At 38.9% G+C, this 15586-nt stretch overlaps 2 protein-coding genes across 6 annotated transcripts in view; both read right to left on the reverse strand.

The window, feature by feature from the left end:
• Window positions 1-275: 275 nt before the first annotated feature.
• On the reverse strand, window positions 276-5541 carry LOC6048977 (sodium/hydrogen exchanger 9B2). Of its 4 annotated transcripts, none has more exons than XM_038249507.1 (9): window positions 5527-5541; window positions 5390-5421; window positions 2556-2736; window positions 2193-2492; window positions 1485-1667; window positions 1258-1433; window positions 1051-1157; window positions 683-988; window positions 276-623 (listed from the first exon to the last, which is right to left on the reverse strand). In XM_038249507.1, exons 3-9 carry the CDS (start codon window positions 2648-2650, stop codon window positions 342-344), a joined length of 1449 nt encoding a protein of 482 aa, XP_038105435.1. In that variant the 5' UTR covers window positions 2651-2736; window positions 5390-5421; window positions 5527-5541; the 3' UTR covers window positions 276-341. The 4 variants fall into 4 exon arrangements, with proteins under 4 accessions (XP_038105435.1, XP_038105434.1, XP_038105433.1 ...); XM_038249506.1 differs by lacking the exon at window positions 5527-5541 and adding an exon at window positions 5487-5502; XM_038249505.1 differs by lacking the exon at window positions 5527-5541 and having other exon boundaries at window positions 5390-5476.
• Window positions 5542-9686: 4145 nt separating this feature from the next.
• Window positions 9687-15586, reverse strand: part of LOC6048979 (sodium/hydrogen exchanger 9B2) — a 36021-nt gene continuing 30121 nt past the window's right edge. For both annotated transcript variants that reach the window (XM_038267093.1, XM_038267092.1), the window contains exons 7-8: window positions 10220-10525; window positions 9687-10155 (exon numbers count right to left, since the gene is read on the reverse strand). In XM_038267093.1, coding sequence (XP_038123021.1) covers window positions 9859-10155; window positions 10220-10525 — 603 coding nt within the window. In that variant the 3' untranslated portion in view covers window positions 9687-9858. The remainder of the gene's footprint in view (window positions 10156-10219; window positions 10526-15586) is intronic.

Consider the following 15586-nt stretch of genomic DNA (forward strand, 5'->3'; position numbering starts at 1 on the left):
TTTGTCATTTTTGTCATTTTTGTAATTTTTGTCGTTTTTTATAATTTTTGTCATTTTTGTCATTTTTGTCATTTTTGTCATTTTTGTCATTTTTGTCATTTTTGTCATTTTTGTCATTTTTGTCATTTTTGTCATTTTTGTCATTTTTGTCATTTTTGTCATTTTTGTCATTTTTGTCATTTTTGTCATTTTTGTCATTTTTGTCATTTTTGTCACAGTTGTGTTATTCGATCACAGTTGCAGGAAATTGTGGTTTTTTAAATTAAAATCATCGATAAGCTCTAAAAACATATTTTTATTAAATAATTTCAGATAAAAAAACAAAACAATTTACAAAAAGTTCAAGCTTTTCGATCTTTCCTAATCCACGCGGGCGCCAGCTTGAACATGAGCAGTGCCGACAGCGGCAAGGTCAGCAGAATATCCACCGCACACACGACCATCATCGTGTGGGCTAGCCTCAGCTCTTCGGCGTTGTTCCGGGCTTGGCACATCCGGAGCACCATCGGTCCAAACGCCGCCGGAACCATGGACTTGGGCAGACCCGACATTGTCACGTACAGCTTCTCCCTCCAGTCCAGATTGCTTCCGAGCGTTGAGAGGAACGAGAACAGCAGTCGAAACTGAGGTGAAATTTGCAAGGTTAGATTTCAGGAAGTTGTAGGATTCAGAGGGAACCTACCACAGCGGCCACAAGCAGTATCACAAGTCCGTACAGCGCCACCTCGTCCTGGAGCAGCTCCAGCCGCACTTCCTTTCCGACCAGCGCAAAGGACACAATCTTCCAGAACTTCCAGAACACGCCCGAGTACAGGCTGACCTCGTTCGCGGCAAAGTCCGCCCGTCGCTTCCACAGCGCTGATGCCACGAACGCCGTCGAGATGCAGCCGACGTTTCCCGCGGACGGGTAGCCGATGGTGCGGCTGCCCACGATGGCCAACGTGCCGGCCGCGGCCACCATCGCGAAGCGCAACCCGTTGGAGTAGAGCTGGGAATGTTGAGGTTGCGGTTCAGTTGAGGTTATGTTCGAAATAGAGGGTGAAGCCTTACCGCTTTGAAGGAAGGTACATGTTGTAACATTAATCCACAGAAACAGCCGTAGCAAAGACCAATCGCCATGCCGATTGGACCCTGGATGATCAACGTGGTCAAGTCATCTGCAGGCGAAATGATTCAATAGAAAAGTTAATTTTGACAGTTGACAGTTCAATGTGAATCACCTTTCAGGTAACGCCAACTGTCAAATTCCAAACTTACCGGTTGAGAACAACACCCCCGTGACAAGTACAAACAAGTAGATCACAATGATATCGTTGAGGGCCGTCGTGTTGATCATGATCGTCCTCAGCCCCTTTTCGGTGCCCATTTTCAGCTCGGCCAGCCGTCGCATCATCGTCACGATGACGTTCGGCGAGATGGCAGTCACAAGGAGCCTGAAAAATGAGATTTTACTCGAGAAAATGAGGAAATTTCAGCCGCCCTACCCTAGCAAGACACCCCACAGCCAGGGCAGCTCCAGCAGAAAGTGGGACATGGCGGCCACGATGGACACCTCTACGACCGATGGGAACACGGCCAGCTGCACGATGAACCGACCCTGCATTTTGAGCGCCTCGTACTCGGTGCCCTGCCCGGCACAGAGCAGAATCCCTACGACGGTCATGTCGCTGTTAAAATTGAAGAAAACGATGTTAGCCATTGTGGTACGATTTGAATTAAAAGAAACTCACCTCGGCTGATCAGTATTCACCACAGCTCATTTATACGCATTTGACAGTTGCACACACACCAACAAAATCGTTCACACGTTCACATCTACATGGCTCTAGTTAGTTGTAAGTGACGGAAATTTAATCTGCTTGTCTGTGATAATGAGGTGAGGTGAAAGATTTAACACACCAATTTCTAATTTTCACCTTGCAGAATTCGTCATCTTGCAATCTCGTGCTACACCATGAGCAAAACAATCATAACAGCACAAACAACAAACGTAAATCAATGTACATGTACAATTATGTCAATCATCCGTCAATCAACATCTAGCTGTTAACCAAATGAATGTTGGTGTTCATACCATTCAAACAACTGTCAAACTCGTGTAAATGAGCTGTGGTGAATTTCGAAATGCTGTGGCGAGTTTTTCTTTACATTGCTAGGCTACAAATTAGTCCAAAATTTCAACCTTCACTCACCCCAGAAATCCCTCCAGCTTGGTATAGCCGCGGAAATCCGCCAACCCCAGGTTGGCGTACAAAACTCCGAAAAAGAACGCCCCAACCATTTCCGACAGGTCGCACGCCATGGTCAGCTCGCCGGCGATGTACGCCCCGATGAACAGGAAGCAAAACCGCAACAGCGCTGAGTCCGGGTGGGTCAGGTCACCGGGAAGAACCGAGAAGGCTACTCCCCAGAGAAGCAGGAAGGTGATGGCGAGGCCCACCGATTGGGACCTGGGAATCCACATGTTGGACAAGGTAGTCGAGTCTTTGGTTCTGAAATAAATTTGGGCGAGTTAGGACTCTTTAAAGTTGAAGTTTCGAAGACAATTTTGTTACTTTTTCGATGAATCTGACCGTTTGAGGCCGTTGATCTGTTGTATTTCCTCGATCGAGCCATGCTCGATGTAGCCGCTGAACTTGTTCAAGGTCATGGTCAGATCAATCGAAGGGATCGGCTGTGGATGCTGCGTCGGAGTTCGTTGTAGATTTTCCGGATCCACCACCGTTGTGATGTACGCTAAAAACAAAGATTCCTCATTATTTCACAGAAATAAATATCAAAATTTATGCAAAGCAAGCAACCTTTCGTTTTATGCCTCATGTTGGCGAGCCAAACTGCAAACTTGTGTGACAAAACTAATTGACGGCAACCGGGCGCCCTCTAAACGATTCTGCTGACCGATACCAACTGATTGATCTTGGCCAGCGAACTGATTCCGCATCGAGATGTGCGCACCGCGGAATGCTGCCCCTTTTGTAGGAATCGTTAATTGAAGAAGCACGATAGGAGGGTGGACGCCGACGGTGGGTGAGTCAATTTTTGTTTGTTTGTTTCTTTTGGGGTTGCCAAAATGTTTCAGAAAAGGTCGAAATTGTCAAGTTATTGCGAGCATTTGAAAAATTACAACATCATCAGAAGTTTTGAAAAGCATCAAAAACAGCACTTAGGAAACGATATCTTGTGGTAGTTTTACCAGATTTTAGAAACGTTTTGCTCTTCAGACAAATCTGCCTGTTTGATGATGGCTAACATGCCTGCAACCACCAGAATTCAAAAATTTCCATTGACTCGAGGAAGTTATTTTTGAACATTTTTTGACACCTTCAAACGCTAAAAATAGTCCTTCTCAATGGACTTTGTTAACTTTACAAAGAGCCGCCATCAATTAGAATATTTAGCAAACATTTTTTCACAGCCAAGCAGACCTAAATCAAGAAACATTTTCATCCCAAAACCCACCAATCACTCACCACTAGAGCCATCTAGTTGTGAGCACGAGTACTGCACTGCCGAGCTGAGGTGAATTCAAAATTACCGTGGTGAGTTTCAAATCACTTGAATTGGCCTTTATATTGCTAAATTAAGTTTGTTCATCCGTCAACATTGCTGAATGATCGCTATTGAAAGATAGAACAAGTCTGTTTGTTTGTGATTCAATTAATTGATTCTTTCCACTGTCTTAAAACGCGCGTGATATTTTCTGTGTAATGGTTTGGCGATGATTTGGTGTTAATTTGTTTGTTGTTTTCTATAATTATTTTTTTAAATGGAACCGGATTTAACAAACTTTCTTGACAACATGAATTTAAGTTAATTTTCAAAATAATTATGAATCAATGTTATATAAGTTGCTAAAAATGTCAAAAATATCTCAAAATATTCCATTGTCGCTTCACTAACTCCTTCTAGCGCCAAGCCCAGTGCCGCCCGCAAAATTAGCAACTAAATGTCTTAATTTTCAGTCATTCGACTAGTTCCAGAAGCGTGGCAATGCACTAATCAGCAAAGGGGTTCTTGTTGAATCGCCAAATTGACAAGATTCAATATCGCATGACTCGAATTAAAGTTTTGTCTGGTCCTCTATGTTGGGCGTAAACGTCCAAAATGTTGATAAGCCCTCTCAAATTTCGCTTCATTTGACATTGAAAATGCGCGCTAATTAGTTGCAAATGTAGGGCGAAGCCATTATACGCAAAATGTAACGAAAGATACACTGCGAACCTCCCCCTTGAGCTGGTGTCAACAGATCGTTCACGCAAAACCAAGGGGCCTCGCATCCATCGTCGGCGACAAATTTTTATTGCAAATTCAATCAACTCTTGCACGTGCCACCGATGGATGCCAAATGATGGGTAAACAAGCGTCCAGACGGGGTAGGGTAACAGGCGCAAGTATGAAAATGTGGCAGTTCAAACTTGTTTTGTTTATTTTTTTTTAAATGATTGATAATTGATTTGAAACTTACCCTTTTCCAAGTAGAACTCTTTCATTTACCAATATTTTTACATTGGCTCTCTTTTACACATTCAGAAAACCTTAAAATTTTAAACAACTCAAGATTATCTCTATACTATTAACGACAGTGATCTACATTCAAAAATGTGGAACGTGTACTGAAAATAGTGGAATGCTGGCCATTATATCTCTGGTGCCTAGTACTAATTAAGCTTATCTCGATTTTATTGCACCAATTCCCCTTTATCCATTTCAAATAAATGTCGTAGACTAGTTCGCTTTCTTCAGAGATTAAAGTTCATTTACTTAGTCATTATTTGCATTCCAAATGAGGTATACAACGAATTCTTGAACTTCTAAGTGAAAGTTCGTTTTGCATAACAACACATAAAAATAGAGTTTATTATTCTTTCAGTGTATCTTTTTTTTTTCAATTAGACTTGGCATATAACAAATGAATTTGTTATTTTAATAAAATGCTTCGGCTTTTTTAAAAATAAAGAAATTTTTAACCATGCTACTTTTTATGGGCTGGAGTCCTTCCCAAATGTCAATTGCAAGTTAAACTGTAGTTTCCACGGGCAAACAAACGTAAATCAAAACCCAACTCTCAATCACTTTTCACTAGGGCCATCTAGTTGTGAACGCGTGCAAACGCACGAAGTCTGAGGTGGTGTGCGTGCCTACGGTGCCTACCATTTCATGCAACTGTCATCATTGATGGATTTTGAAACATGTTGACGTTCGTTTGTCTGTGCTATTACTGCGCATAATATAACCTACACGCCGCTGTTGTTGTTTACTTTTCGAATTCTTGAAAGTTTAACAGGATGACTATAGAAAAATATCAGGTTTGAGTTGAAAAACTACACAATCTTCGATACCTCAAAATCAGGTATCGCAAGCAAAACACTAATTTTACTGTTGTTCTTACCTTGTTTATCTGTTCACTACTGAAGAATGTTCCTGAAAACCGAAGATCAACCACAATTAAGCTTAACAATATTCAATCAATCAATACAACGACTCACTAGCACACCAAACTGACCGAATTGATGCTCACATACTCACTTTCACTTTCTCATCAAATCCCGATGAAAGGAAAGTATTAATACTCGTTTCTACGTTTTGGCTTTTTGGAGTCTCTTTAGAAAATATTTTAGTGGTCACTTTTTCGTTTGACACTTTTTTAATTTGTACCCCGTTGGTTGGTCATAGTCAAACTAAAAAGTGACGAACTGTCACTTTTTACACGGCGCTCACGCATACTATCAAAACAAGCGTTTCATTGTGTGTGAACTCCATGTAAAGGGGTGTCAAACTAAAAAGTGACCATCGTTTTTTCAGCGTAACTTTATGAAAACAAATGCAAGTTATTTTACAGTCCTAATTTCTTTGGAAATTGTTTAAAACCATGAACCTCTCAACCTCGAGCAGAGTCGAGCGACATGAACTTCAAAAAGTATTCAAAACAACTCTAACATATCTTGCTTATAAATAGTACACAAATCAACAATTTAGCAGTTTCATCCTCTCGGGAAGAAACTGCAGAGGAGGCACGCAAAAAAAAAACACTGCCGTCCAAAAACCACGAGCCGGCGGCAAACTAGTGTAAGCCGGTTTTCGTTATGCAAATCCAACAAAATTGGCCAAAGTCTGCTGACCAAAAAAGCATGCCCTAGCAATATAAATCTGGTGGTTCGTCATCTAAGCACTGGTTGTACTGGTAGACAAATGGACGCTGATTTAAATTGGCTTTTAAAAGAATGTACTGAGATTTTGACTATCATTCTGTATAGTGGTTATCTTTAATCTACAACGGTGCACATAAATTGCACCAAGATTTATGTTACAGACATTTTAGTATCTTCAAAACTACGGGAACTGGTGATACATTTTTTGTTTTTGCCTCTTATTTACAACATAGTTCTGGAGTTTTTTTTAAAAAAAAAAGGTCCAATAAACCAAATTTTCAGTTTTTGCTTTTTGGGTGTTTTTGAAACCGCCTTGAGTCAGGGGTATTGAAAAACACCCAAATAGCAAAATCTAAAAATTTGGTTTAATGGACCTTTTCAAAAAACCCTCCAGAGTTTGACCAGTTTTACAGTCAGATTGTTGCAGGATTTGGTCCGTAAGTTGGCAATTTTGGAATGAGAAGACAACAAATTCCTTGGTTGTGCACCCTTAAGGGAATTGCCAAATGTCATAAGTTTTAGGACGTGACAAAATCACTTAACTTCTCGAAAATTTCAGGGCACAGTTCACTATAGGTGTCTGTCTTACAAGATGAAATAAGTGAACAAAAATGACTAAAATAACTTGAGATTCGAACTCTCAATTTTGGATTATAGAATAGGGATTAGCGTGGCTCACGGATATATGAAAAAGACAAAAGTGTTCAATTTCGAACGCCTCAACCGGAATTTTGTAGCAATATGGCCCCAAAACATAGCCTGAAATTTTGAGCGCATTTGGTTAAGGTTTAGAACTTCCACCATTGACCTGAAGTTATAAAGAAATTTCAATAAATTTAATTTATTTATTTTCAACTTTTAACTCTTCTTCGAGTATATTTTCCTATGCCCTATGATTTTTCTCAAAGTAGTGGTTTCTTATAGGTTTCGATCCGGGGAACAACTTTGTAGAACATCACAAAGCGCTAGGAATTAATCCCGGAAAGATACAGGCAAATTTTTAGAGCACGTTAAAAAAATTCCTAGCTCCAAAAAATATCCTGTATCTTTTCAGGATCAATTCCTAGCGCTTTGCGATGTTCTAAAAGTTGTTCCCAGATCAAAACCTATAAGAAACTTGAGAATAAGAAAATTTGATTGGGTTTGGGAAACTTTATCTAAGAAGGGGTTAAAAGTGAAAATTTCCCATAGTAAATCTTTAAAAGTTCCATACTAACTTCAGGTCAATGGTGGAAGTACTAAACCTTAACCAAATGCGCTCAAAATTTCAGGCTATGTTCTGGGGCCATATTGCTACAAAAATCCGGTCGAGGCGTTTGGAATTGAACACTTTTGTCTTTTTCATATATCCGTGAGCCACGCTAATAGGGATGCTTACCCGTCGGCCACCTGAATGTTTATCCAGCTTTTTAAGCGAAAATGTCGTTCGAATGGTGAACGCCCCAAATGTCAAAATCACGCAGTGGTACCAACATTACGAAAAAAGTGTGCCATGGCATGACAGCCGCATTTTTTTCTAATGTTGGTGCTACTGCGCGATTTTGACATTTCGGACGTTCAACATTCGACCGCCATCTTTGCTTAAAAAGCTGGATACTCTAGAATGAGGAATTAATCAATCCCAGATTTGCCTGAAGGTATTTAATTTAAAAAAAAAATGCAATAACCGGATCTGAGAATATCTGTATAAACATAATCCGAGTCCGATACAAACTTTACATTCCTTTAATTTCACTGCTCACTGCCCAGTTTGGTTGAATTTGGTTGCTGGTGCCCCGAGTTATAATCAAAAAAGTGTATGATGGTCGGGGATGTACGTGTGTCAAACGCGTTCTGACCTGAAATTCCTTTGGCCAGCTGATGCACTCACAGCAATTTTTAGGGTGTGTCAAAATAGCATGACAAGTTTGAAACTTCTTTCATATTCGTCGTTGTCGTGCGTGTTTTTTTTTTTTTTTCTTTTGTAAACGCATTTTTCTCGAAACGTCAAAAAGCAACGTACCTACGACAAGTTAGCACGACAGCGTTGATATGACGAGTGACAACAATGCACGAAGTTTTTTTCGGTTTTTATTAAACATCTTCGGATTGAAACCAAATTTTGGGGATCTGTGAAGGTCAAATGGTGAGGCAATCCCAAGTAACATTTTTTTCCAGGAGTTCTACAAGAGCTCTTCAAGAAAGCTACAGCATAGCAGTTTGGACCGCGGTAGGATAAAACTCTTTTCAAGTACTCTTCCAAACTCCTGAAAAAGTTTTGAAAGAATTTTATCCTACCGTGGTCCAAACTGCTATGCTGTAGCTATCTTGAAGAGCTCTTGTAGAACTCCTGGAAAAAAAATGTTACTTGGGAATGCCATGGGTATAATATCAAAATCGAACTCGTCAAAACACGTCTAAAACGTGTTTTTGCTCGAAAATCACGTTTTATACGAGTTTTGAGGACGCTGTATCTTCTTTCAGGGACAAGCTAGCACCATACTCTCTTCGTCGCCATCGTGCTAACTTGTCGTACGTGCATTTTGGGCCAAATTGAGTTAAGAACGCCATTTTGTGCAGCTCACAATGCCTCACCTTTTGACCTTCACAGATCCCCAAAATTCGATTTCAATCCTGAGATATTCAACAAAAACCGAAAAAACTCCGTGCATTTTGTCACTTTACATATGAAAGTAGTTTCAATCTTGTAGTGCTATCTTGTCACTCCATGAAAATTGATGTAAGTGCGACAAAAGGCCAAAGGGATTTCAGGCCAGGAAAGTCAGGATGCGTTTGTCGCACGTACAAGCTAGACTACCGTAAACATTTGTAATTATAACTCGGGACTCCAGTAACCAACTTCAACCAAACTTTGAGACAATGCACAGAATGGTGAGCCAAACAAAACGTGTTTGTTATTGTTTACATTGCGTGCTCTCGTTTTTGAATATTCAAGGTCAAACATTAAAACGCGTTTTTCTCGGAACGTCAAAATGGCGGGTGCGACAAGATAGCACGACGACGTCGTCTTGGGGAAAGTTGTAGAGTACCTTCCAGACCATCCAAATATGAATCCGGTTTTAGTAACGCATGAAACGTGGATTTGATAAATATCAAAATAAAAAAAAATGTTTTTTTCCCTTACAAATTCCCATAGAAAATTGAAACGCTTTGCGCAAAGCGAGGACTAAACTAATCGTTCCTAAACATTAGGGAGTTGTTTATGAATCTAAAAGAACCTAAAAAATTGCTGTGCTCGCTAAATTTACACCCTAGTGAGGCATCCCACTGAGAATTTTGGCTCGAGATCGAGCCTGAATCGAGTCGAGGCTCGAGCCTAAATTCTCTGTGGGATTGTGAGCTGCACAAAATTGCGTTCTTAACTTAATTTGACCCAAAATTCATGTACGACATGATGGCACAACAACGACGAGTTGCGCTTTTCAGCATAATTTGAACAAATCATTAAATAAATTGACAATTTATAGTTAAGTGAGTTTCTTTCAGAAATATGAATATATGATCAATTATCACCTTAATATAAACAATAAAAGACCATTTTTAAGTGTTTCTTACTACTTTATTCTAAAACAGTATAGAAAACAACAAGATTCTATAAAATCTGAGGTATATCAATTATTTCACTCAAGCACACGTGTGAACCCGCCTTAAGTAGTCCAATTAAGCACTGTAATTGTTTCAAAATAAGTACCACACACTCAAAACCCCCTCAAACTACGCCACCCTCTCCAATCGGATCCTTCTTTAGCCATTTGGGTGCCAGTTTCACCATCAGCAGTGCTCCCAGCGGCGCGGTCAGGATGATTGCCACAACCGTCACGATCAGCACGGTTTGCGCTCGCTCCAACTCATCAGTAGCGTTCAACGACCGGGCCAGATCCAACGCCGCCGGTCCGAGCGCTGCCTGGACGGTGGCCTTGGGAAATCCGGACAACGTTACGTACGCCTTTTCCTTCCAGTTCAGATCGCTACCCAGGGTTGAGAAGTACGAGAAGACCAACCGGAACTGGAAGAAGGAAGAAGTTGGTTTAGGTTCGAGATTAAGGAATCCCTACAAGAAGTAACTTTACCCCAACGGCCACCAGCAGCGTGATGGTCCCGTACAGCACCATGCTGCCCTCGAGCACGTCAAAGTTGACCTCCTTGCCAATGAGCGAAAACGACACCGGCTTCAGGAACTTCCACAGCAGGTCCAGGTACGCACCGACCTCGTTGGTGTCGTAGTCCAACCGCCGCTTCCAGCCCGTCCCGGCCACGAACGACGTCATGATGCAGCCGAGGGCGCCCGCCGAAGGATACCCGACGAGGCGACTCCCCACGACGGCCAACGTGCCGGCCAGGATCGTCACCGTGAAGCGCAACCCGTTGGTGTATTTCTGTGAATAATTAAAATTTTAATAAGAACCAACCATGATTTACGAGTTTCCCACCACACCTCCCTAGGGGGGCTGGGTGTGTCACAAGTGGTGCATTAATGTCGCTGATGCTGCTGTGCGGCAGCGTGTGTGAAAGTCAAGTAGTTGGTGTTAGAATCGCGTTAGGACAAAGAAGCCCCCGAAAGTATGCATGGAGCGCAGAGTTTTGGCGCGAAACAGCGTTACGTTTCGTGGGAGAAAGACAGTGGCGTCGGCTCGTACAATGAGCGCGGCTTCATAAAACACAAAAACAAAAACAAAATAGAAACCGCATGGAATTGCATTACCGTCCGCTTCCGTCTCTGCCGCACATCAGGGGAAAAGGTGGATTTTGAAAACGGGAAGTGTGTGTGTGCTGAAAGGGGACAAGGGAAATTCTCTACGATGTCTCCCTAGCCGAGAAGTAACGATCGTTTGCAAAAAAAAGCAAAGCAATCCACTTTAACGACCCCCGGGCCTTTGGAATTATTTTAATGTTTAGATTCCTCATCATAACAATATAAAACATGAAAATTTCAATGAGCTGTTTTATAATTTATAATTTATTGGATCAGAATTTGGAATGTAATCTATTTTCACAAAAAAAAAATGTTGCTTCGCTGTGCACTTGATTCACATATTTTACAATTTTTTCAAATGTTTTCAAACACACATAAATTTAAGCAGAATATGAAAATATATATATCAACTGGTTATCTATTCGTTATGTTTTGAATTTCTTTAAAATATTGAATCATTTTTCTTTTTGGGCTAACTCACAATTCTTCAAAAACGGTAACCTTCATATTGAAGTAATGGTAGTGAAAAGTGTTAGAATTTTTTATGTACATTGTAGCCAACAACTTATTTCTCTTGTATTTGATTTTTTTTTGTCGTTGGAAGCAGCTAATACCCGGGACTGAGAAAAGTTGTATCAGCATTCGGCATATACAAAGTCTGATACAAACTATACTTTCCCATAATATCGCTACCGGTTAGCGGGTATTGGATTGGACCACACACACACACATAGATGAATTTATTTTGATAAATAATTGATTGTGAAAAAAATATTTCAAAAAAGATTTAATCAAAACTCATACAAGAAAAATGTTTTTGCTTTTTCAGAAAATAAATATTTTGAAAAAAAAAATATGCGTAAGACTAGCACTGGTTTTACTGTTATTTTTTTCTAAACATGCCCACAAAAAGAAATCTTCGAAAATGGATTTTTTTTGGATCGTAAATTACAATACCAAATTAAATAATAAGCTACAATTGAGCGATTCTCGGACATTTCGGTCATTCGATTTTTTTTTTGTATTTTTTTAATCCAACTGAAACTTTTTTGGTGATTTCGGTATGCCCAGTTAAACCATTTTGCATCAATAGTTTGTCCATATAGTTTTTTATACAAATTTGGCAGCTTGCCCATACAAAAATGATTAATGAAAATTCAAAAAATCTGTATCTTTTGATACTATGATTTTTTTCAAAAAATCGAAATATTGGTTGCAAAAATTTTTCAATTTCATTTTCGATGTAAAATAAATTTTGATAAAGTGCTCCGTTTTTTAGATGCAGCCCATTTTAGGTAACTTTTTTGAAAATTGTTTCAGTTATTCATTTTTTTTTTTAAATTAGTGCCCATGTTTGCCCACTCTTGAAAAATATATTTCAAAGCTGAGAAAATTCTCTATATTTTGCTTTTTTGAACTTTGTTGATACGACCCTAAGTTTTTTTTTTCAGTGTAGTCTTTATCCATACCTACACACCAATCCCTCATTAATGAATTCAGTTAAATTTACTGTAATCTGCACTACTGAAATTTTCAGTAAATGAAAAATTGCTGAAATTTCAGCAAACTTTGACAGCTCCATACAAATTTTAACTGAAGTTCAGCGAAAAACAAACTGAAAATTTCAGTAGTGCAGTTTTCGGTAAATATTAACTGAAAACGAACATCAGAATTTGCTGTGTACAACTATGCCGAAGACTTGGTTCAATAAAAAAAACCCTCAAACAGATTTTTGAATTTTCACATATCATTTTTGTATGGGCAGCTGCCAAATTTGTTTGGAAAATTATATGGACGAATGATGCAAAATGGCTTTTTTGCGCAAACCGAAGGCGAAAAGAGACCGATTGCGCAGAGAATTTCTCAATTATTTCAATCATATTTGACGGAGGTCTACGACTTGCTCGAAAGTATTTCTATTTTAAAGTTGCATTTTTGTGCCAAATTGTAAAAAAAATATTATTGAGCTTAGGATCGAAAATAGCTCTTTAACCATATAGATAATAATATGGCCAACGCTATTTTTTTTTCAATTTTAATAACATGCCTTAGTTTTAACATTTGAATGAATAAAGTGTATAAAATGCATTTTACACTAGTTTAGTTTTATTGCAATCATAAGTTTTCACAAAATGTAAAATTTTACGTAAAAGAAAACTTTACCCAAAAAAACTTTTTGCCGAACTGTACATCAAAAATATCAAAAAAATAAAAGATTTTTGAATAAACCCATACATGCTAAAAAATTATTCCATGCACAAGGAAATGTGTTTAAAATTGATGTCAGCTGATTGCACTTGAATTTTCATTGAAATTTTGAAGTCAATTGAAAACATATTTTGTTTGCCCTCTGATTTTGAGAAGGGGGGACAAAAACTTATAAAAATATTTGTATCAGCCTTACAGTATTTTAAAAATCTGAGGAGACGTTATTTTTATAAATTCGATACTAGATGAGAGGAGAGAGTTTAACACGAATATCAGCGAGGCGAAGCGAATATCAGTGAAACAGTGATCATCCAGATTATACGTGAGAGAACGGGAGAATTGAGCATTATTCATCGGGCCAAGCCTGTCTGCACATGTTCACTGAGTCACGAGGCACTTATCACGATGATGTTACGCAATTCTTTGTATTCTTAACGATTTGTTGTGTTGCCCATTTCTTCACAACAGTGGAAAAGGGCGTCCATAAGTTACGTAATTTTAATTGATCATTAAAAAATAAATAAATAATTGAAACATTATATTATAACATCCCTCCTCTCAAATTCAATACGTAATTTATCTATTATCATTAATGTGCACATATTTACACAAAGCAGCTGCTTTTCATGTGAGGTGGAAGAGTTGACCGAATTAGATCCAACGCGTTGACACGCGTTCAAACGACCACTGTGATGCCCGTGTGCTCTCTTGTACTTAGCTTGCTGGGATTTCTATCTATGTAGATGGAACAAGAAAGCACACGGCCAGCGATTTGCCGCGTCTCACTTAACCATCCTGTTGAAACAAGTTGCATGAGATTTTCTGCCTATAAAAAACCAACGGATCATTCAGTCAGAACACAGTGTAAGCTTATTGAGCGACACAAGAGGAGTGAAAAAGTAATTTGGTAAGTGTCTTTTATTTTGCAATTACCAATAGGTTTATACGTAAGAGAGGCAATGCCTCAAAGGTTGCAATATCAGCTTTTTGACATTCAATTTAGTGAAATCAGTAGTAAATAGATCAATAAGAAATGAGCTAGTAAGTTTCTATCAAAAGTTTTACAAAATTATTGTTTAAATTGTGAAAATCAGCGAGTAGTGAACCAGTCAAATATACGAGATTTTCTCCTGATCAAGAATTTTCATTTCTATTCAGATCATAACGATCTTTTAATGATAAAATTCTAGTACACAATACCGAAAGTTATGGTAAAATCACATCTAAAAAAGGTTACATCTTTTATGTCATAAAAAGGCTTAATTTTACCTCTAATAATAAGTGAATTTACACCAAAAAAAATTTCAAACCGGCCATAATTTATATCTAGCTTACTAAGTCCGCGCCCCAACCCGCACGGCCAACTCGCCGCTGTGAAAATAGGTCGACCAAAGCCAATGTACCCCTTCTTAGATGTAATTTTACCATGATTTTTTTTACTGTGGACGCCAGTCAACTAGTGCTTTGGACAAAGCTTGTTTATTTTTCAAATCAATTTGTTACATTTTGATTGAGGGCATTTTACTAATTTTAAACCATTAAAGAATCTGTTTGAAATATTTGATGATAACCTCAAATAATCACAACATGGAAAAAGATGGGAACAGCACTCAACAGCATAAATTACACTTCAAAAAATCATCAGAAAGGATGGAGATTCAGTTGCGCATTCCCGATCGAGCGCTTGCTCGTGAAATAATGCTGAAAACAATAGCATTACTGGATACAACGGCCCAGGACGAAAGCGCCGACGCTGTAGAGCGCGAGCAAACTAGGCATTGCATTGAGCTGATTAAGCGGGATAATGGTGAGGATGAGCAAGCGTGAATATTGCATTTGATCATTGATTTTGATTATTTCTAATTTCAGCATCACTGTATGAAAGCGAGCTGTTGGAGAAAAATTACCAAACGGAGGTGCATCGTCATGAAGTCTACCGAGACAAAAAGCTTGAGTAAAAACCATGCTGTAAAAAATGCAATTTTGATGGCGAAATCAATCGCATTTCCTATTATGATCAAAAGGTCAATACTTCTCGATCCATCTAAATCGGTTGATCCAATTTTTGGATTGATTTTCGAAATACCCAGGCAGACGGTACACTCAAACCCCGTTGGTTTGACACCAACTGTTGTCAAACGGGGTCACTTTTTAGTTTGACACCCCTTTTACACGGAGTTCACACACACTAGCAAACGTTTGTTTTGATAGTGTGCGTGAGCGCCGTGTGAAAAGTGACAGTTCGTCACTTTTTAGTTTGACTTTGACCAACCAACGGGGTACAAACTAAACAAGTGTCAAACGAAAAAGTTACCAGCCACCGGGGGTTGAGTGTAATAACAAAATTCATGCCATTTCAATAACAAATACTGTTTAAACAACAGAAAGTGTTGTGGAATCTTCTTTAAAAATCCATTTTTGCATAAGAGTTTGATAACAGTTTATGTTATCACAACAAAATTTGTTATTGGTCTGATATTGGTTGAAAGCCAAAACAACTTTGGAATAACATTATTTGTTATGGAAAAATACCTCC

Source organism: Culex quinquefasciatus, chromosome 1, assembly GCF_015732765.1.
Source record: "Culex quinquefasciatus strain JHB chromosome 1, VPISU_Cqui_1.0_pri_paternal, whole genome shotgun sequence".
NCBI classification, from domain to species: domain Eukaryota; kingdom Metazoa; phylum Arthropoda; class Insecta; order Diptera; family Culicidae; genus Culex; species Culex quinquefasciatus.

Excerpts from the sequence above, each read along its gene's own strand:
- LOC6048977 (XM_038249504.1), bottom strand. Across the intron at positions 2,493-2,555 it reads CGGTCAGATTCATCGAAAAA|AACCAAAGACTCGACTACCT; the intron begins GTAACAAAATTG and ends AATTTATTTCAG. Across the intron at positions 1,434-1,484 it reads CTGTGGGGTGTCTTGCTAGG|GCTCCTTGTGACTGCCATCT; the intron begins GTAGGGCGGCTG and ends CTCATTTTTCAG.